Raw genomic sequence first — 23,793 nt, 5'->3', positions numbered from 1 at the left:
CAGAGGTCAGGGGCTCCAGGGTGGGCTACGTGTCCCTGTGAGTACACCAAAGAACGGGAGTTAAAGAGATGTTTTGGAATTGGGAAGAGGGGGAGAGTCTGTGGAAGAAGAAGAGTGGAGGGAGGGAGGGGAGCAGGGAGGGTGAAAAAAAGCAGTCGTCTAAACCCCGTAACATTGTGTACCTTGAAGCTAAATGCATAGGCTCTGTGTTTCTGAACGTGTCACTTTCCTGCCCTAGAATGACCTGTGACACTTCAATGCTGACTTGTATATGTGTGTGTATAGCCCTGTTTCCACTAAAATTACCCAGAACAATTTGTCCCAGGAACTTTTCCCCTCAGACCTATTGCTGTCTGCATTTCCATCACGGTTTAACCATGAAGATTAGTCCGGTGACGTAGGACTGCATGTGACTTTCCAGAGCCCACTCGATTCCGTCTTCCGCAAATATACTTAATAAAGCCTGAGCCTCGTCGTCTGTCCATAGGTCGTTTTTTTTTAAAAACTTCATCGTTGATCCGAATAGCAAACATCTATTACTGCATGCATCGCAACAGATTTTTGGTTGAAATACTGCGTGAATTCAACTAATCAGAAAGTTCAGCGCCGAAGACCAACCCCTGAAAGTTCCTGAACTTTGAAAAAGTACTACCTCGCAAGGAGGGCTGTTTTGAGGGGGACATTTTTACCCAGAACTTCATTTAGACCCCAGTCCCTGTGGTTGAAACATGCTGAGTAGCACCCCAAAGTCCCTAGTTTCCCCTTCTGGGGAAAGTTCCTGTGGTGGAAACGCGGCTTAAGTGCGCTTTAAGATAGGAATTAGGGTCAGGGCTTGACATTTAAACCCGCCAAAATGCGGGGGGATTTCAGCAGACACTCCTTCTAGCCACTTTGGTGGGTTACATTGTATATACATTTTTCAAGTGTATTCTATTAAAAAGGCATCGGAAATAATAAACTAAGTCCAATAGCGTTGTCAAAACTATCGATTTTTTGATACATATCGATATAGAAATATCTGAAACGCTAATTTTCAGCTGCACTGTTTTCTCGCTCTCTCATCTTTGCGACAGCGAGTTGACACACAAACCCGCCTCCCCTTATGCTCGTTTCATTTGCTCCAGATGAATATTGTTGGTGTTATAAGGCTTGGTTAATTTCAGCGTGGGATTGCGAGCATTGCACATCATTTTACTCATTCCCGCAGATTTTTTGCTCGCTCCCAAAGTACTAAATTGATATTTAGTACTATATTTTTTGCTGCTTATTGCACTTAAACAGTCAAACACACACACAATAATGTCCAAATTATTCACATAAACACAGTCAGTTATATGTCCCAGAACTCTCAGTGCTGGATTGAATGTAAAATTTGTGGCAAATCAAATGTGTGTGTGAAGCGGACTCTGCAAATGAGCGGGAAATAACGATAGGAAGATGATGACAGTCAGTTAAGTCAATGGAAACTGTTGAGAAAGAAACGCATGTGTATAATGTAGAATGGATCCGTGCATCGGGTTTTAAAGTGACAGCAGGCTAATATACCTACTGTCAAATTATGATATATTAAAACAATCTATATGGCATTTTTCCCCCATGGTGTCAATGTCAAAATTGTACACTAAGTAACTTTTTACCCATAAAGAAAACAGTGCTACAGACAAACATTTTAAAACAACGTACACTCACATCGGATGAAGACTTGCTGCACCTTTAAAGTCAGCATGATAGGTATTTTCTTCCCCATTGTGATGTATATCAGTTTTTCAAACAAAATGTGGGAATCGGGGAATTAATTAAAAACATCTGGATATTCATAATCAAAGAGAGACGGTGAATTTGTCATTTTGAGTAAAGGTGCGGTCACATTTACCATAGCTCGTTTTAATAGGAATTTGCAAGGTTAAGCATTTCCAGTAAGGACTGAAAAGTCAGATTTCGCTCACATTTAATTTGATCAAGAAAGCTGCTTGATTAGAGAATAACTTCTCTTTGAGCAGTGCATCATCGATCGGTACGCCATTGACAATGAACCATAATGTTGCCCATGAAATTTCACTGAAACCGCTGACTACAACTTAAAGGCGTTTTCTCATTGACAAAAAAGATCTGGTTGTCAGTAGTGTCCACCTTGACGATGCTCATACAGAAATCTATTTCAAATCAATCTAAAAAACGGCCCAAAGAACCTAAATCCAATGCAATGGTAAACATGACCACATCATAGCAGAGATCGGTAGCGCCATGAGCAGAGCTCAACTTCATGCAAATGAGTAGTGAAACAAAAGGACTACCAATGGGAGTACAGACAGCGATCGCCTAAAATTAAATGGATTCTAAGTGTTTTGGTTTATTTGGTTAATGTTAGCATTTTAATCAGTCAGTGTGAACAGGGCTTCAAAGAACCGAAGGTACCTTAAATGCAATGTAAATAATCCAAACCCATATATGCAAAGGACACGTGGTTATATTACAACATGTTTTGCTATAATGACATTTGTACAAAGCATGCAGTGTTAATATTGACTTAATACACGACACTGATCACAGGCACCTTTTTTATTGTGCTGAATAAAGAGGTGGATATGTATAAAGAGGACTTTTTTCTAATACGATTCTTTTTTTTGTCCTTTTTTTTTAAACAAGCAAGCAATTTTAAGTGAAATCACAAACAGCAATACTAAGTGAAACAGCCATAATTGTTAGAAAACAAGTTATATCAAGTGAAGAAAGCTGAGAGAGTAACCACCTAGTGATACTTTTTTTCATCTCTACAGCTGCAGAAATGACAAACATTGCATAATGTAAGACGTTTTAAAAACAAGTCAAATTGTCCAGTCTCACCTAACTTGTGACTGAGAGGCAGAGAGGTACAGTCTTATAAAAAAAATCCCCCCCAAAACACACAAAAATAAACTATGAATATATATTTTATTTATATATAAATTTAAAACTTTACGCCGTTCTCTCTGGACTCAGGCACCTGAATTTAAGCAGATAGTAAGTTTGAAAAATGAGGTAACAGGAGGCCCTCTTGGAGGTAGAAAAGTGTATTCGATTGTACTAGAACATGTTGTCATGAAAATACAACTTCATCTTCATTAAGACACCCAGAGCTGAAAGCACATGAACAGTGGCTCCTGTGGATACACATTCAAACCAACGTAGGAAGCATATGAGCACAATGCCAAGTTTCAGGAGGGCTGAATGCGGCGCACACTACGACAGATCGCTCTGCTAAAACTGCCATTATACGCTGATCTAACGAAAACCACCTCAAAACAGCGTCCACTGCCGAGGTCGAGCCGAGACACGCCGTCCTTCCACTAAAGCAAACTCGTAGGAGAGTAAAGAAGCGGTCCGATTTGAAAACTGACACTTTTACAAGAACTGTAACCATTTAGGTAGTAGCATTACAGTGTTTGAGCAACGTTTAATGTTGGTTTGTGGCAAAAGCCAAGCTGCCGCATATAAAGACGGTCATTACATGCCATTGTAAGTTCAAGGGGCATGCCAACAGTTCCATTAGCTTCCTCTGAGGCTCTACCTCAGGCCCAGTTGAGAGGTTTTCATGGTGACAAGCTGAAAAGGTGTATTCTTTCACTACATAAGCATTACATATACATCTGTTTGAACCATATAACAAAGAAAAGAAAATCACATTTGTGTAAAGTACACAAAAAAACCCCGCTAATCAAGTATATCTCAATATCTACTAATTTTTCAAAAACATATTCATATATGCAGTATACAAAACCCGAACATATTTTTCAAACCTGAAAAAGCGTTTCAAGTTTCTTTTCTTTGTTTTTTTGTGATTTGTATTATTTTTGTGTGTATGTGTTTAGTTGCTTTCTTAGCCGTCTTCTCCCTCAGCTGAACTAAGATGAAACGAAAATCGAATTTAAAACGTTTGTAAAACAGGATCTTGTGCAGTCCTAAAGCCTTTTTCAGTACACATCATTGCAATCCGTACTGAAAGAAACCAGGCAAAAAAAATCTTTCCGTTTTCAAGACTGGAGGTAGGTAATTGTCAGCTGATTATTAGTCCATTTTTATCCTTTTTTTTTTTTTTTTTTTTTTTGAGGTACATATCTGAATAGTACATAGGAAACTAAAACTAGAAATTCAGAGCAATAGTGGAGAGGGAGAAAAAAAAAAGAGAAATCCATTCGCAACAATATCATTTAGTGTCATACAAGCACTTGATCCTTAGAAACCATTGAGTAAATCAGTACAAAATATATATATTCAAGTTAAAAATGTAAAACAGACATCCCAGCTGCAGAGACAGAGTGTCTAGTTACAAATGTCAGATATATGCTAATGTGAAAAAAGAAAATGAACTAGAACAAAGACAGTACTTTTTTTTTTCCCTTAGCTGCATGATTAGTTCTACATATGACTACAAACAGACCTCAGAATTCAGTTAATACCTGCCCGACTCTCACAAAAAACATTTTGCAGAGCGTTCGCCTGGTTCGTTTTCAACATTGGCACTCGCTGCCATCCCGCTTTGTAATGAGAACTCTACAGCAGCGCGCGTCTTTTCGAGCTGGTTTGCTGGTTGAAGAAATCAGAGGTAGTTTTGAAACGGTGAGGAGATATTGCATTGGTGACAGCGCTGGCGTACTTTAAGATCCGCCGAATACCGTTCGACGCCGTCGCTGCGATTCAGGTATTTTTGTGTGTAATGAGGTATAGTGTGGTTTTGTTCCTGTGGTTTGGGTGTTTCTTGAGGTTTAGGTCTTGACTGAGTTGATCAATTTCCCTTACACTGAATTTGTCAGAAAATTACGCTCTTAAAGCTATGCCGTACAAGAAAATAAAAACACAATTATGTACACGTATGTTAATTATGCAAAGCCGAAGTCGCGAAGGTATGTACAGTAGAACTACTGTTCTGTAGTAATGATAAAAACCGTCTCCCACCGAGACATTTAATGTTCGCAGTAATCAGTTTGAAAAAAAAAAATCACCACCAAGGACACAAGGGACATGGATTTGATACTAAAGGGAAAATTTACCCCAAAATAGACATTCTGTTATCATTTACTCGTTCTAAACCCATAACGCATGACAAGTAGCACGGGTTACGTAATGGGATTACTTTTTTCAAGTAACTAGTAAAGTAATGCGCTTAATGTTTTAGTTACTTTTTCAAATAAGTAACACAAGACACCTCTCTTGATCCCATGTTGAGAGAAATTGGGAGTCAGGTGCACAGGCACTGTGTGTGCTTTTGGTGTCAAAATGGAAATTATTATTTCACTTTTGGGGCCAGATTTACTGAACAGGGCAAATTAGCATGAGAGCGCAAAACAAAAAAGTTCAGAAGGGAGTGGAAAGTTCTGCGCTTGATTTACAGCAAAGGTGGACAGTAGTGAAGTATTTTTACTTTCTACGCAAGTCAATATTTCAAGTATATGTACTTTATTAGTGTTTTTCTTTGGAAGATTTTTACTTCACTACATTCCAAAGCATAATGTTGTACTTTTTATTGCACTACATTTCACTATTCATTTTTACCTTTAATACTTAATTACATTGAAAAATTATTTATTTCTTACTTGTATTCAAGTGAAACTTTGAATTACTTTTACTTGCTTACTTTTACTGGTTTAAGACGTGTTTTTGGGGGCGTTAAATAATGCTGCAAATACCAGTCATTTGACTTGCACAAACCTTAGTAAATCACCTTGCATGTTTCAATTAAATATACTCTCCTCAGATACATTTTTCATCTGAAAAGGAAACGGCTACAAATGTGCCTTTTCACTGCGTGTCTTAAGCAAATTCTGACTATTTTTGTTTAACACTGCCAGAGGATTTGCACTTGCGCAAGCAGTTATTATATCTGGCCCTTGGTGTGAACGTTTTTTTACTTTACGTTTGCCTAAACTATGACTTATTTTATTAATTTATTTTGTTATTAAAAAAACAACAAACAAGCACAGCCAAGGTGAGAAAAAAATTACAAAAAAGTAACAAAACATTACTTTTTATAAAAAGTAACTGAGTAGCGCAATTAGTTACTTTTTTTATAGTGTAAAACTGTAACGCATTAACTCTAAAAGTTTCTTTCCTGTAAAAAAAGAAAGTCATACATAGAAAATCAAAGCAGATGTTTTCAATAATGTTCATGTTGTTCTTTTCCATACAATGGATGGTGACCAACAGCTGTTAAGCTCCAAAAAAGCACCATAAAAGTGGTCCATATGACTCATGCACTAGCTTTGAGTGAAAAAAATGTTTTTAATTTAAGATGGTATCTCGACAGCCATGGTCACCATTTACTTTCAGTGTATGGAAAAGACCAGCTTGGACATTCTTTGAAACTTCTTCTTTTGTGTTTCACGGAAGAAACAAAGTCAATTCAGTTTCGAAAAAATGAAAGGGTCAGTAAAAAATAACAGAATATTCATTTTTAGGTATCCACTAATAGGTTAAAGGCTCTAGTTGCAGTTTTAAGGCAGATACTTTTAAAGCTCACTTTCATTTTGGTCAAAACAACAAAATGAAGTGGACAGAGAAGGGAAAAGGGTCTATTTTAACTGTCTTTGGTGGTATGGTACTGTAAAGAGGTTGTTCTGTTTGTGTGCGAATGGGTGTAACCATTCAAAGCTCCACCCAGATATACAAAACACTACTTGCTGAATGACAAAACCAGACAGTTTCATCTCCAATGTAGCCTGGAAAATCAGTCAACAAGAGTGTGTGTGGCGCAAAGAACCGCTGTAGCACATATTGTGTGTTTAACCCCTGCACCTTTGTGCTTACAGCAGTTTGTGGGAAGTGGAAACAGCAAGGCGGCTCCAATTGTCATCTGCAAGATGTTTGTTTGCATTTGCGTCTTTTTGCGGGTTACGCTCTGAGGTGTTGTGTGTGTTTTATCACAAAACGAAACCAAACCAAAACAAACGAATGAGGAAAAACGAAAATAAACAAACGAAAAACGATCAAACGAAAGTGGGAAGTCAATAACAAGTGGTCAAGGCAGTCTTTTCCCTTGGAGAGAGCTGACAGCTGGATGAGGTAGAGGTAAAATCCTGTGGTTGCTTAGTCCTCTTCTGGCTCTGCCTCCTCCTCTTCCTCCTCTTCTTCTTCTTCCTACAAAACACAACAGTGGTTGCTCATCAGTCACCACAAAAAAACTGCTGCAAAGCAGAACATGGCTGTGTGCAAACTTCTGGCTGACAGAACTGAAATAGTGCCATTATTAGCATTTATATTATCTTTTTTGTTATTGTTTTGGTCACGAATGTTCTTTTTCATGAGCTTAGATAACGAATGTCCCACAGCTGCAGCCAGGATGACCACCATTGAAACAGGAGGAGGGCGTTGAATGGGGGCTGGGGAGATGCTTGGCTTTGGGTACTTTTCAGAATGAAATGGATTTCATTTTCCACATGGCTTCATTTTATTTGGAAAGGCTAACTGACACAATTTATAACCCTGTTCTTTTCCCAAGTCACTGTGTTGCTCCCATTCAGGGGAAAGGCAGTGGCAAAAGCCTGCCTGCATTATATGAGCCAAACTCCATTCATTAGTGCGGCAGACACTTCAGCTGTGAAGGACCAGCTAAGCGCTACCATGTGTGACATGGGCGAGTGAAAGAATGGAGAAAGAAGAAAAAAAACTCTTTAATCATATTCGGACACCCCCGGCCACCAATTGAGCTTCCAAGTGCCACACAGACCAGAAAATACCAGCTTAGTTCTTTGCTCTATTTCAGCGCTGCAACTATGATACGTTTAGCAGAATTCTGTGAATCTTTTGCATTGATTTGTTCAGATTTGTTGTGTTGTTTCAATCAAAATGATTAAATGACATTCTCTTGCATCTCTTGCACTCATTCCGAGAGCAATTACAACCACAGATACGGCACTCAAAAAACACTAAAACTTCAATGGAATTCTGTTCCTGAAAAACAAAAATGGTGGCCAGGATTACCGATCGCTGGTTCTCTTTGAAGTTTAGGGAGATTGAACACACCATATTGACAAAAGCAATATGAACTATGTAATTTGTTGATTAACTAGGCTAAGACATGATGAGACACATTTTTAAAAGTTTAAATTCATAATAGCTAAAAGGCAATGCTCATAGCGCGAGATGCTTAAAAAGCAGTGATGGGCAAAAAATGTTCTGGCTCTTCCAAGCTTTGTTCTGGCGGTGAATGGCAGCCCAAAATTTGAAGCCCAAAAAAGTGCATCCATTTATTATATATAATAGACATTTCACTTTATAACGTGTTAAAGGTCCCATGGCATGGGTTGTTTTATTGTTTTATAATGTGTCTTGGGGTGTACTTATATTGTTAGTATGGTTTTTACATCAAAAAATGTCTATACATTTTTTCTATACTTATATTAGCCCTCTGTTTAGAATGCTCTGCTTCAAGAGGCGTGTCTGCTGTGAGTCTTCAGTGAAAACACCCACTGTTGTGATTGGCTGACATCTTTACATTTGAAATGAGATTACGTGCGGAGGGGGCGTGGTTTAGTCAGGCGCGAGCAGGAGCAGGAGCAGCGCTGCCAGTCGAGAGAGAGAGACAGAGAGAAACGGAGCGGGGGAAAGATTGCTGAGAAAGTGTTATTGTACCGAGTTTTTGAGAGCGCAACTTTATTTTGTTTGTATCTGAGAACTCTGAATAAACACGAGTGAACTTTGCAATGTTATTTCTCTCACAAAATGCTTTCACCACAGCTAACAACAAACACAACATCGACATGAATACAGTAAGAGCTTTTGTTGAGCATAATAAGCAGCGTCATTCAAATGTGTGATTGACCAATCCGATCATTATAAAGAGTATTCTTTGATTGCTCTCTGTAGTTTAATCATTTAAAAACAGATTTGTTTCATGCTGTTAACAGAAACATGGTATACCATATGGTAAAACCTGTGCTAATATCGCGACTGATAAACTGAATCCATTCTCTACTAATTCTCTGGGTGGGCAAAGCAGAGGAAGGGGAGGTAATTTTCCTGGTATGACGTCATAACAGGAGAATTCAAGATCAGCTCGTCTAGGCTCTCATTTTCTCAAAGGCAGAGAAAGACAGCCAGATCTTGTTTTATACTGATCAAAATTTCTAGCGACTTAGTGACAACATTCAGGCTAGGGGAACTCATATTAATGTTGAAAAACCTCATAAAATAAATATTTCATGCCATGGGACCTTTAAATATGAATGCTTTTCTTACACAAATGCATCACTTCACTTCAGAAGGCCTTAAAGGGATAGTTTATCTGATTTATCAAATGTGATTTATCAAATGTGATGTTTATCTGCTTACCCCCAGGGTATCCAAGATGTAGGTGTGTTTGATTCTTCAGAAGAGCACAAATGAAGATTTTTAACTCCAACCATTGCTCGTACAATGCATGTCAATGGGGTGTATTTCTATGAGAGTCACTATAAGAGTAAAAAACACACAGACATACGAATTCATATTAAACCCTGTGGCTCGCAATCTAAGATCGCGCCGGGTTTTGACCTTCACGGTGGAAGTAATGGCGTTGAATATTAGATGAGATTCGTCTACAAAAAAAAAAAAGGTAAAAAAAGTAATAAAAATTACAAAAATACTGTTCGATTTCTCGCAGAAACCGATCGTTTCGTGTCTTAAGACGTATAGGTATTGTCACGAGCCACATGGTTTAATATAGATTCGTATGTCTGTGTGTTTTTTTTACTCACAGTCATAGTGACTCTCAAGGAAAACAGCCCATTGACATGCATTATATGAGCGACAGCTGGAGTTAAAAATCTTCATTTGTGTTCTACTGAAGAAACAAACACACCTACATCTTGGATGCCCTGGGGGTAAGCGGATAAACATCACATTTTCATTTTTGGGTGAACTATCCCTTTAACCCCGGGAGCTGTGTGGAGTACAAATTTTATATATTTTGGCCTTTAAATTTTGGGCTGCCATTCACTGCCATTATAATGCTTGGCAGGGCATTATTATCCAGGGCATTTTTAATATAACTCTGATTGCATTCGTCTGATTGAATGAAAGCACACCTAGGATGGCTTGAGGGTGAGTTAATCATGGGGTAATTGTCATTTTTGGGTAAACTGTTCCTTTATTTAAACAAGATGGTGCTGGTAGTTTTACCTTCTATTTCAGAGATACCTTCTTGGTCTACCTATAGACACCAGTGCAGTGTGTGTGCATGTGTGTTGGACCTTCCAGTGTGGCGCGAAGCCATCGGGGTCTGTGCGTTCCCACATAGCATCAAATCAGGCCTTAGTTATGCATTCACACTGTAAACTGGTCCGCACCAGCGAACAAGAGGAGGTGAGCGGATTCCTGGTAAATGTGTGGAAGATTGTGTGTGGGGGAGTGAGGAATTGTAGCTTAGGCTGTCGTGTCTTTTTATCTTCGCCCTTACAAATAAAGGTGTCAGGAAGAACCGAAAAGGGGTTTTACACTGATGCCATAGAAGAATAATTTTTTGGTTCCCCGAAGATACTTTCTGCGCTACAAAGAACCGTTTGTGCAATGGCAAAGTTCTTTGGATATTAAAGGTTTAACCTTTCATTCGCCAAAGAATCTTTATTGTTAAGAGTATTGGGGTCTTTCTACTCTAACCAAAACAATGTACAGCAAACATCATTCAATTGAATGTGATGAAATTTAGCTGATTAATTAATTGAATAATCACATATACTGTATCAATATAGAAAGCTTTGTTAAAAAGTCAATATACAGTTTATTTTCACATTTATAAAGCATGTTTTTTTTAAACCACATCTGTCATTTAGTTTCATTAGCAGCCAGCATATAGGCAGCAGACTGAGGTCTTTTCTTCCTGTGCACATTAAAGCAGCGCTGTGCACGGACAGAGACTTTAGAGTCGACTCCATTGTTAATTCGCTGAAGGAATTTTGACAAGAGAGGAAAAAAGGGGCAACTCTTCAAAACTAATCCTGTCTGCCAGATTGCATATCCATCTGTGAGGGGATGAAACCAAAGAAGACTGGGATTCCTCACATAGCGCTATAGGATTTACATTAGCCTTAACCATGCAGGTCTCTCATCAAACCAGAATTATGCCCCCCTTTCACTCACTTGGGTTTTTTGAGGACTTTGTAAACCCAAACAGCAAATCCCTTCCTCACATAATCATCCTCAATCTGTTTTTGCAAGCTGCCGTCCCCTTCTATCCAACTGGACTTTCAGTATCACATACATACATGCGCATGTCCACATGCTATATTAATTATGCAAGATTTCATTTCCCATACCTGAGCGGGCTTTTCCTGAACCACTTGCTGTGGCTGAAAGACACAAAGAGAAACAATTATGAATTTATGAATATGGATTTTGAGTGATGCATTATGAACATAAACACACTCATAGTTCTTATTCGTGATTCATGACAGGAAATATTTGAGTAAAAAAGAGACTTGTAGGTACATGTGTGTATATGATGTGTATATAAATTGATACTGAACAATAAAGATAATACAATTTATTTGATTAGATATGAAAGAAGAAATCTGATCCTGCGTTTCAGCTGAAAAGGGTAATCGCACGTGTAAACGTGCACATTTTGACAGCACTATACACATTACTTTCATTAAAGAATTTCAAATTTTTAAATTTGATAACAGTTATACAATCAGATCATGACACAACACTGATCCCTAAACAGTATTAAGAATGAAAGGACATATGTGCACATACAGGGATGTACGCAGTGCCTCCACAGTGCCAGGAGTGCAGTATACAATGCCCAGATTGTGCCCTACTCGCATTACATCATAAACGCTAAGTGCTGCCACCCCACAGGAAGTGCTTCTAAGACCGGAGCTTGACAGCTGAGGAGTCCTCCGCTGCTCTGAGAGCCAGGCAAAAATAAAACCCTGAGAGTCCAGTGTTTGGAACCAAAGCCAGCCACTGCCGATTACACACACACCATTTGGGATTGTTGGGAGCAGCTGGTGTGTTTTGTGCCAGCTCTCCCTGGAATGCTATCAGGCTGTAACACAGTAAATGTCAACACCGGATGGAAGCAGGCGAAGAATGCAGCTGGCGATAAAGGGAAATTGGGAAAATGATGCAGACATTGATGCACACATTCCAAACGGGATGGACGGAACACAAATATACTTTGGAGATGCCAATGGACATGGAGGAGGAGGAGAATTCCAACACCTTCCTGATTGCATCTATTTACAAACACATGAAATGCAAGATGCCATGTGCACTTTACGGTTAACAGATGACCCTGGATGTCAAAACTGCACTGTATGTTACATCACGATACATAATGATACTGCACTGTTAAAAAATATTGTTGGTTTAACTTAAAAAAGTGCACAGTGTACATGGTCAAAAGTACCAAATTTGTACAGTTGTACCAAAAACTCAAGCATCTAAAACAATTGAAAGACCCTTTTATTGCTGCCAATGAACTTGTTACCTAGAAACCCAGTCCCCTCTTGCCCTTCTACCCCTCAGTGCGAAAAGAGAACCCACAGCCTTGTCTTTCACAAGACTGAGCTCTCTCTTTGAAGTCATTAGTAGCTGACACACCAAATCACTTCTGCAAACTCTGGTGAGATGAGGCCTAGAGGAGAGCTGAATGACCGCGGGACTCCTGTGACCCTCTTGTGCTGTGCATGACATGCGCTAAAAGAGTAAGAAGTATGTCCCTAAAAAGACATGGAGAGACATCTTTAGAGAGACCTCCACAGATCTAGCCTGACAAGCCAGACCCACATCAAGATGTTTGGTCTGGAAACTCACCATAGACAGGGCTCAATCCGAGGGGCGGGATAAACGGTTGTCTTTCAAACTCCCTCTGCACGCGATAGGATAGCGCTACACCAACCGGAGCAACGACGGTGAAGGGGAGCTCGCTGACTGATTAAACATTCGCCGTATCCGGTCGGCTAAACTCCGAACACATCTTCCCTTTTTTAAGAATGACTTCAGTGCCGCTCTTTGTTCTTTTCTCAGAGGAAAGCTTAACTCCAAGTCTTCCGGAGGCGCGGGCAGAGCTGATTCGAAAGACCGCCGCCGTTCGCCAGTTTCTGTGTTACTAGAAGCACGCAAACGCAACTCGCCCGTCGTCATTATGGCCCCGCCCACCGACTCTATACACGATGTGATTGGGCCGTCCAGATTCTGAGGAATACAGCTCAGATAGGAATTGAGAGTTGCTAGACCACACTTGCGGGCAAATTAAATTTGCTGCCGCTAGGGTGCGTCTAGATTTCTAGGCTACCACAGATCTGCTTTTTCTCTACAAATCAATACAAACAGTTCTGTACTGGCTATGTAAAATATCTAAATTAAATTGTGTGTGTGTGGGGGGGGGGGGCATGTAATATAAAGCCGAGATCACATACATTGTGGGAACCAGCCAGCAGTCCCCACAATGTAAATGAACTTATAAACATACAAAATTATGTTTTTTTGAAAATGTAAAAATGCAGAATGCTTCCTGTGATCTGTGATGTGTAGGTTTAGGGCCAGGGGCAGTGTAGGGGGAAAGAATACAGTTTGTACAACGTAAAATCCATTAAGCCTACACTGTAAAATTTTTTGAAAAAAAGTTACCTGGTTGCCTTAAAATTTTGAGTTCATTGAAATTAAAATTTTGAGATAATACAATGCACATTTTTTGAGATTCGACAACAAAATATTATTAAAAGATTTTGTAAGCATATTGGGTAATTGTGTTTTATTTCGGATGATGTATCCATTTTTTTATGTGGTTCAGATACAATAATATTTTGAGTTTCTATTTATTAAACAAATATCCTTTGTATCAAAGTTTTAATTTCAATAAACTCACAATTTTAAGGCAACCAGGTTACTCACTTTTTTTTAAGTTAAACCAACAAAAACAACCTACATTTTTTACAGTGTATAGAAAGCCCCCACAATTCACAAAAACCTAGCATTTGTGTGTGTGTGTGTGTATATATGGCTAAAATACAAATAAATAGTAATTTAATACAACTTTTACTTAATTTTGTTTCATATAATTTGATTTAATGTGATACCATAAAAGGAAGGTGCCACAAAATAAACATTAAATCATAATTTTATATCTAGTTAGGACCAAATAAGGAGAGGGTATGACTCCATCGGATATAGGCTATCAAGTGACATGGAAAAAGCTCTCAGACACTATTTGTGTCCCAGTGGTAAATTTGGGGTAATCGTTTGGTGATACATTTAGCCATCAGGCCCTGCGTGTCCAAATGTCTTAATTAAAGATAACTTGTGGGGAGCTGAGAGGCATAAACGAGATATAATTAAATAATTACAAAAAACACTCATAAATCAACTAATTCGTTACTGTTTGACACATTGAGGTGACACATTGTGACACATTTCTCTTTCGTCTCACAGCTCTGGATTTAATGTAAGAATCATGCCCAGTGAGCAAAGGGAAATGAACTGGTGTGAAAAGCTCATTCTTGTGAGAATACTGTCTTTTTGTTGTGTATGGAGCTTTAAAATGAATAACGGCCATTGGATCTTGTTTAAAAATATGAATTGCTTAGTAGGTTCAAGCTAAGCAGGTATATAATTTAATAATATGATATAATCTGGTAGCACTTTATTTTACAGTGTCCTTGTTACATATGTAATACACAACTAAAATATAACTATTACATAGTAATAAACATGGTAATAACAGTAAATTAAGCATAATTACATGCAACTAACCCTCAACCAAATCCTATTCCAACCCCAACCACGTTGTTCATTTATATTACTTACTTAGTACTCAAATATATAATTACACTGTTACAATGACACCTTAAAAAAGGGTAACAATTTAATATAAACATTTTTATATAAAAAATGCACTAACTCTGATTATATATATATATATATATATATATATATATATATATATATATATATATATATATATATATATCAGCCAAAATCCTAACCATACTTTATTTATTGAGAGCCACCTATTTAATTTCAGAAGACTTAATTGCTCTTATTTGTTAACTTAATAAATATCCGTCAAAGTTTTGTCTGTGGTATCTATACAAATAAAAGCATCATTTAGCCACAAAGAGTTTTTACATATACATTTCAAATTAGATCCCATGTGCAAATAGGCTGTTAAAAAAGAGGAATGTCGAACCATTTGCAGTTACCTTTTAAAAGCTTTGCTTTTCAGTAGGTAAGTTTCCAATGTAAATGCTTGTGTTTATAAGCGAACAGAAACTGCACTCTGAGAGGTTGTTAAGGTCATTAAATTTTATGCCAACATGAGAACAGAGCAACTGCTCAAATATTATTTTAAGTTGTAAGTCACATTCAGCATGCCGGACAAAAACGTGAGGCTACATTGCAGTTGGCGTGATTGACTGTGGCCAGAAGTGTCCCATAAAGCAATATAATCAACCACTGCAAAAACCCAATTCAGTTGAGCACATCAATCTGAATATTGAAGGATGACAGGTTGATTTGTGCACTCCACATTGCTGTGATCTCACATTTAAAGAAATGCACCTATATGAGAAGCTGAACATACCCTAAAGGAATTTCAAGCCTTTTCTCACTGAAGTGACAGATTAAAGAGTAATACAGCAGTTAGAGCGAGTTTCCAAGCTCTTAACACAGCACTGCCAACTGGCCTCGGAGTTTATGCTTGCCACAACCCGCCACATTGGAAACAAGTTCTACTGTGAATTATTTTCCAGCCTACAGTGTTACGCATGCCTTGAAACAAGGAAAACGGAGGAAAACGGAGACACCCACCGCGCTCAGGAATGATAACACTGATGAACAGTATCTCCAAAAGAAAAAACAAATGGCAAAGAGGTAGAAAAGAATGTGGTATCCTTCATTCTTTTCTGTTGGGAAGTGAATAACAAAGTTGTTCACACACACAGACACAAAAAAAGTTTATAACGATGAATTTTCATTGTTGGCTGAACTATACCATTAATGTTTTTTTTAAATGGGTAGCACTACATCCTACTTCAGGTGCAATTCCACCCTTTTACAGAGACATTTCTTTTTTATTAAGGAGTTAAAATAATAAGATAAGCAATCTTCGACATCCAATTAAATCCTGTCTGGGCTGGCGGCCTCTTTTAAAAGTTGTGCTATCCTTGACGACACAATAAGTCAGTGTGTTCTCCAAAAATACTGAGCTTTTTCCAAGAGAAGGGGTGTAACGTTATGGACTAGAAAACCCACAATTCCTTAACTTAGCATCTAAATCTTAAGGCTTAGTGAGTCTCCTTGTTGAGATTATTGTAATGAAATGCTCTAGCAAATATTCAGATTTCAAATAATGTTCGAGCACATATTTTGCAATAAAAGGTGAGTCATATTTGTTGTAGAAATGTTATCTTGCTGCCATGGTCTCTGATCCTGCTTTGAATGGAGGGAGGAGCCTTAAAAAATATTGATCACTGGAAAGCAGACGTGGTTTAAGGGATGCTTCATTCTTCAAGAATGCAAAGAGGTCTTTGGGCCAGTTACACAAAGACATTATGTAATGGTTGCAAGTCAGCCTCTGGCACTGGTACCTGGGGGCAAGAAGCTGGGAGCGTGCAGCTGCACGTCTCGGCAGCTCCAGAACAGAACGTGCCGGAGCAGAGCAAAGCCAAGCGAGTGGAAGACTCCTGCTCTTAGGACCTGGCATGTCTTACCAAAACCATTCTCTGCGCCAAGAGTCATTTACTAAAAGCTTTACAATGTGGGGAATCCCTCTTTGCTCTTACAAGGAACTGCACTGGAGATATTGTCTCTCTCTCACTCTCATTCATTGCCCCTGGAATCTTTGAATCTTTGTCCTAACAACAATAAAATGGAGGAGATCTAAATGTGAAATCACTTTTGATTTTTTTTCTTAGTATGAGGGAGAATTTCACACTGGTAAACCTTCAATTGTTTTTACAGTTCTGTGTTTTAGCATCTTTAATAAAACTAATAGTTGAATAAACAATAGAGTGAATCTGCAAAAAACAGGTTTCGTTTTTAAAACTGATGCTGCACTACTTCCTACACACCAAATCTCTCTATATTTATGCTGACTTTATTCCACAGGACTCCTTTTGAGGAGTATAAGCTCTCTGAGCATCGACACCCACTATATGTACAGTAAAATAAGCTATTTTACCCTATTTTTAGTCTCTTTTTACAATTGCTAATGATTAGACCTAAAGGGAATCTGCTCCTGCAGAACTCCTCAGAACACTGACACACCAGCAGAATTCCCTCACCCATTGCAAGTTAATTTATGATTTTTTATGAATGTTCAGTTCCACCGTGCATTTCCCGAGAAGGGCTGTTAGCCCGCTATGGTAGCAAGCAAGTTCCGTCATTATCAACATAGATCAACGTGTCTATGCTTCCCGAAACCATAGTTCCAACAAACATTCGCAAACAGCATCGCAGAGTTGTGTGGTTGGAATGGCAGTTCTCGACCTGTGGTTAGAAGCATAGCTTCTTGTTTGCATGACTTGGACTTAATAAATCCTTATCTTGAGCAAATAAAGCAAGTTGACATTCAGTACAATCTATGGGCCCTATTTTAATGATCTAAGCGATATGATCTAAAAGAGAACAGTGCAAGTGCTTGTACCTTCTCTCTAAATGAGTCATGGGTGTGTTTTAAACGTAAAAAAAAAAAAAAAAACGGTTTCTGGTTCTCCGGAAAAAAATGGTGTTTGGGGGGTAAAATGTGTGTTATTTTGTCATGGTTGCCTGCTAAAACTCGCACTCGTCATGGGTTTATATATCACATAATAATCGCTTCAACCCGCGGACATAAAAAACAACCCGCGGAAAAAAACGCGGACTTGGCAACACAGTGCAGTTTGACATTTGACAATGCGTCGCTCCGTTGCTCTGATTGGTTGTAGGTCTATCCAATTGATGTCTTTCCTGGTTAGGTTGAAACATGCCCCATAATCACAGCCCAATGGAGCAGTTTCAGACTCATACTCCGACTAGAATTGAGTGTGACCATGTCAGGCTAAGTTGCGCTTACACCATGATGGATTCGCTATTTACATGGCAGAATTTGCGAGCGGAAAAACTGAATGCTGCTCTAGCTAGCGAAGAAATGGATCTGCTCTGGGGGTATGATAGGGCCCTATATCTTTTATTTTGAATATATACCAATGCTGTTTATGTCTTTTGGTTTGTCAACAGAATTAAAGCACTGTTTTTGAAGAGTGCGCATGTGCCTATGTGCATAAGAACGAACCTATGATTGAAACTGGAATTAAAGGTCCCATTCTTTGCAATTCCATCTCTCAAACTTTAGTTAGTGTGTGATGTTGCTGTTAGAGCATAAATAATACCTGTAAAATTATAAACCTCAAAGTTCAATGCCAAGCGAGATATTTTATTTAACAGAAGTTCCCTTTCAAAGCCTACAGCAAACGGCCGGTTTGGACTACAGCCCTGCACTTCCAGGTTTAATGACGCAAATAAAACCGTTTGTTGACGAACCCTCCGCCCACAAGAACACGCAAATTCGGGGGCGTGGTCCTTTTGCTCTTGCACGTCGAGAATAGGAACCGTTGTTTTTGTAGAGTGTGTTTGTCGCCATGCCATTGAAACGCTGTTATTTTCATCCCGGAGTCAAATCACCTTTGTTTGGCCAAAGAGATCAATGAAACTATGTGCAGCACATTTTGCTGAGGACTGCTTCCTCAATCTCAATCAGTTTAATGTCGGATTCGCAGAAAGATTATTCTTAAAAGATGACGCAGTTCCCTCTTTGTCTGGAGAAGGCGTTGTTTATGAGCCACAACCGGTAAGTGTATTTTATTATTTAAGTTGGTCCGTTTAACAGTTTATGTAACTCATGACACAAAGTGCAACGCTGTTTAGCTTTGTTAACTAACGTTAGATGGTAATTGAAACTAATCCGAAAAACTTAGCATATAAAAGTGTAGTAATTCATTCAGACACCATCGATTGTTGGTGTTTGTAATGATCAGTTTATACTACTGAATAGACAGCTTACCATTCTGAAACATCCAGCAAAAGTCTTTCCTGAGCAGGTTGTAATCGATCCTCTTCGTTATTCTCCGGGTCTGATTCCGGCTCAAATTGATAAGGCAATATAGACATTTTTGCAATAACATTGAGCGCGTTACGGTAAGAGGCGGGAACTTTTCGGGCAAAGTGTGCTAAGCTACTGTCCAATCACAGAGCGGGAAGCGCTGGCCCAATCAGAACTCGTTACGTGTTTCTGAAGGAGGGACTTCATAGAACAAGGAAGTCATCAGGCCGTTTTTAGGACAGAGGAAACAGCGGTGTACAGATAAGTAAACTGTGTGAAAAATACTGTGTTTTTTTACACGCGAAACATGAACTCATGTTTTATTGCACACTGTAAACATAATCAAAGCTTCGAAAACACGTGAAGAATGGGACCTTTAAAGGAAAAAGAGAATTAGTCCTCAGATGCCATCCGTGATTTATAGCAAAAACTCTAGCATTAGTGAAATCTCAAACAGATTCAAGAAGTTATTACTCCAGCACCTGCATGACATCATTAACCAATGTGGTTAAGTGACAAATTCGCGACAATACGGTTTAGGGATACGTTCATGACTCATTTGTTGTCAAGAAACGCACCGTTAACTAAAATCGTTAACTAAATCGTTTTACATGAACTAAAATAAAGCTGAAATAAACTAAAATATAAAGCACTACAATGACTAAAAATAAACTGAAATTAAAGTAAATGAATGCTAAATATAAAAAAAACAATTAAAATAGCAAAATTTCAGATCTAAATCATTTTTTTAAATAAATAAACGCTCATTCAAAATATTAATAAGTACATTATAATAGTATAAAGTATAGCATAAATTATACTAAAATAACGTTTAAACTGTAACCTGCTTGATGTTTTCATACAAAATATACTATGTAATTTGATCCGTTTCAAATTTGGTCTGAAAACAATACATGGGGTCGTAATGCATTTTCAGCTTCGGAAATGTTTGTGCTTCCCTATACTCAGTGTGTAGTTCTCTCAGCTTCATCTAACCGTTTTACCTATTTTCCCACAAAATAAGCAGAGAAAGACTACATGCACTGTCTAAGCCTATAATGTCCAAATGTGTACTTTAACATGGGTCATCCCATGAGAACCTTTCCTGCCCATAAGCCGTATTCATTTTACCTGACTGCCTGGTAAAATAAAGAGGGAAAGTTTAGAAAAATGGAACGCAGCTCACATTTGCTTTAAACTTATATGGCTAACATATGTTTTGCGTTTGTGGGGGGAAAGAAGCCTTTACTTGAACATAGTCTCCTTAGGGCTGCTGACAAGAATTCCACAAAGACAGGAAACATAAAAAAACACTCATCAACTTATCCAAGGACTCCCTCACTAGAGGCGGACCCCACAGACGAGCCACCCAGTAACAGCACCCCCTCCGCTCCCATGAATAAAGGCCACATGTTCTGTTAAACTGGAGGTGGAAGTGGGGAAAACAAGCCAGACATCTTCAGGGTACAGGGCCACAGCACTGGCTTTGTGATCTCCCTTGAAATGCATCCACCGGTTCGACCGAATCTGAAACGATTCCGGGTCCGAGAGCCCCTCTGCCCACTCCACCTCTCAAAGATCCCATCTTGGACTCCAAATCATGCACCCTCCCCAACCAAACAGTGCTATGAATGCCACCTATCAGAGCCGGGCTAAACCCTGCGATTAGGGGGAATTTGCCGAAGGGCCCTTTGTAGAAGAGAAAAATGTCTGCCAGAGCAAGGAATGTGGAAAATTCCTGGCAGGACAAGCAGCCTTTTGTTAGGAGTTTTTTTTTTTTTTTTTTTGAGGGGGGGTGTTCTGGAGGGAAAGAAAAGCGCAGACAAATTGGATCTGGTCCGTTTGGGAGCCTCTGCTGTTTGAAGTGAAATCAGTTCCCAGAGTTTCTCAAAGGAGAGAGGAAGAGTAGGGAGAGGGGTGGCGGGGGTCAGCACAGAAATTCAGGTTTTTTACTTCAGTTTCACAAAACTTTCCAGTTTTGAGTGTTTTTTTCATGTTCTTGAGGCTCTGTGGGGTCTTTATTGGGAACTGAGTCAATGCCTCAGTCGGTCCAATCCGAATATTGGATACTTTGAAATATAGGTTTATAGATCTCAGTCTCTTTGCCAACGTGTACTAAATATTCCAACCCAATAAATAATAAAAAGAGGTTACACTTTATTTTAATGTGTCATTGTTACAGTGTACTTATATATTTAAGTACTGAGTAATATTAATTAAGAACATTATATGACCAATAACTTATGACAACATGTTCTTAAATTGCTTTAACTCATAAAATTTAAATTTTCAAAAGTTATAGAATATTTAATTCATCTTTAAGTCAGTTAAATGTCAAGCTGTATTAACTTAAACAACAAAGTTGATTGTACTCAACAATTGTAGTCAGCAAGTTTTAATTTTTTTTTACAGTGTATGTATGGGGTTAGGGTAGGATTAGGGTTTGGTCAAAGGGTTAGTTGCATGTAAATGTAACTAACTTTAAATTGCAAATAAATGTATATATTTGCATATATATATTTGCAAATGTATATAATTTATCTAACAGTCTCCCTACAATTTACCCAAACTTGTTATTTATATGCATTTACGTCTGCACTATATACATTACGTATGCCAGACATTGTTCAAAATACTTTGTTTGTTTTCTAAATAGTGATTGAAGAGGTGGGGTTTATGAATCGAAGTCACCATAACATACATGTTTTCATGGAAATGACCTGCAAATGCCTCAGTGAAGGAATGCATGTGCACAGCCCTCTGTGTGAACCACTTCCCTAGTGCGTGCTCATACATTGATAAAGGTCTTGTGTCGCAGAGGTGTCACTATCAATAATGTATGTCACATACCTTACCCTGTTCATACAAACACAAAGGTTTCCTGTCTTACTCCCCCTCTGCCTCTTTTCCTTTATTTGTTCACATTACAGCACCACTGCCATCATGGATTGATTAGTTAAGTGCCGATTATAAGACAGCTGTAGATTGCCAATGAATGCATTGTGCTGTTCCCATCATTTGTTCTCAATAACAGCAAACATTTTCTCTCTTTTTTAAGTAAAGCTTTTACTGGAATACCATGCATGTATGAGAAGACTGTATCAGAAACCTTGGACGTGATATTTTGCAAACCTCAACCAATTGCACGTTTCAGACAACCTGTGGGTTCTTGTCAATTAGAAATAAAGTGTGCGTTTTACAGTACGTCTCAAAAATTTCCACCAGATAAGATAGAAAAACATATGTGTAGATAAAACATATTTATGAGATGAAAAGTCACAATTATAAGATAAAGGCCTGGTTTCACAGACAATTAGGGCATTTAAGTAGATTTTATAAACATGACTTGAAAAAACAAAAAAACATTGGTGTAAATTTGAAGACAGATTTATGGCAGTAATATATTTTAAGATATGTCAATGCAAGCTGCTTTTAGTTAAAACAGCTCAAACATGCATTCTAGTTTTAAAGTTAAATCTTGAAATAAAGAGGAAAGGTTCAAATTATCCCACAAGTCAAAATTAAAATATAAAAAGTCAACTATAAAATGAAAGGTCGACATTATGATGTAAATTTAGGATTTGATGTCTCACAATGAGACAAGAAGTACTTTGTTTCATTTGTATTGCATCCTTTTATATTAGGATTTAAGCTAAACTTAAGGTAGACCCAGATTAATATGCATGTGTAAACTGTTTGAACTGAAAACAACTTGCTCTGACATATCTTAAAATATGTCAGATCCATGTTTTGTCTCAAGATATTTTTTTCTAAGGCACATTTATAAAAGCTACTTAAAATGTCCTAATTGAACTAAGGCCTCACTGACATAATTATGAATTGCAAATAGCAAAAATGGGCATCTATAAAAATACAGCTTATCAGCAAGGGAAAATAGATACAGTACTGTGATGTTATAGAAGCCAGTTTCCAGGTAATTATGACTTTATTTCTCACAACTGCAACAATGAATTTTATATTTTACAATGTGACTATTTTTTGTATTTCACAAATGTTTTTTTTTTTTTTTTTTAAGATGGCAACAAGTTTACATATGAGGTAAAATATGAAATTAAAATTTTCCCCCACAGGCTACAACATATTAATCTACAAATAAAACAACAGGATACACTAGACTCTTTATTCTCTCTAATATGAGCAAACCTATAGACCCATATGAGGTATACCATGTTATTATAATTGTGTCTTTTCCTGCTGCTTTCTCTAATACATTTCTCTCTCCCATTTCAATCTTTCGTCTCCCACATTCTCATCTCTGGAGCACCTATCAGGGCAGCTGTTATGGTCGCTAGCTCAGAGCAAAATGATTAAAGCGCTTCCAGAAGCTGGAACAGGAAAGGGGGGGAAGGGGGGCAGCGAGAGATGAGGGGAAGAGGTCACAGGGGTCACTGGTGGAAATCCGTTGAGGTGGTCCCAGCAAACTCCTGCTGTGTGAGTAGAGCCCCGGACTGAACACACGCCCCCGTTGGCAGGAATTCAGCTTCTCGGGCCCCAGATAGAGAGGGTGAGCGAGATAGAAAAAGAGACGTGAGGAGGGGAAAGGCTTCGGGGAATGCAGGGAATGAGGTAGAGATGTCCACTCTCTCTCTCACACTGTATCTAACTCGCACAGCCGTCCAAGTGAGGGACAGGAGCAGCTCCAAGCCAGAATGTAAACGAAGCTTTTGCAAGTGCATACTTCAAGACCCCAACTCTTGCCCAGGGTTTCAATAATTGCTAATAAAATGTTTGCAGCT

At 38.4% G+C, this 23,793-nt stretch overlaps 1 protein-coding gene across 1 annotated transcript in view; it reads right to left on the bottom strand.

Annotated features, from left to right (window-relative positions):
- Window positions 1-2,584: 2,584 nt before the first annotated feature.
- Window positions 2,585-23,793, bottom strand: part of hmga2 (high mobility group AT-hook 2) — a 40,106-nt gene continuing 18,897 nt past the window's right edge. Inside the window, exons 4-5 of the mRNA XM_067427154.1 lie at window positions 11,265-11,297; window positions 2,585-7,110 (exon numbers count right to left, since the gene is read on the bottom strand). Of these exons, the coding sequence (XP_067283255.1) occupies window positions 7,060-7,110; window positions 11,265-11,297 (84 nt within the window). The 3' untranslated portion in view covers window positions 2,585-7,059. The remainder of the gene's footprint in view (window positions 7,111-11,264; window positions 11,298-23,793) is intronic.

Source organism: Pseudorasbora parva, chromosome 20, assembly GCF_024679245.1.
Source record: "Pseudorasbora parva isolate DD20220531a chromosome 20, ASM2467924v1, whole genome shotgun sequence".
Classification (NCBI taxonomy): Eukaryota; Metazoa; Chordata; class Actinopteri; order Cypriniformes; family Gobionidae; genus Pseudorasbora; species Pseudorasbora parva.
This window is presented reverse-complemented; position numbering and strand designations above follow the sequence as displayed.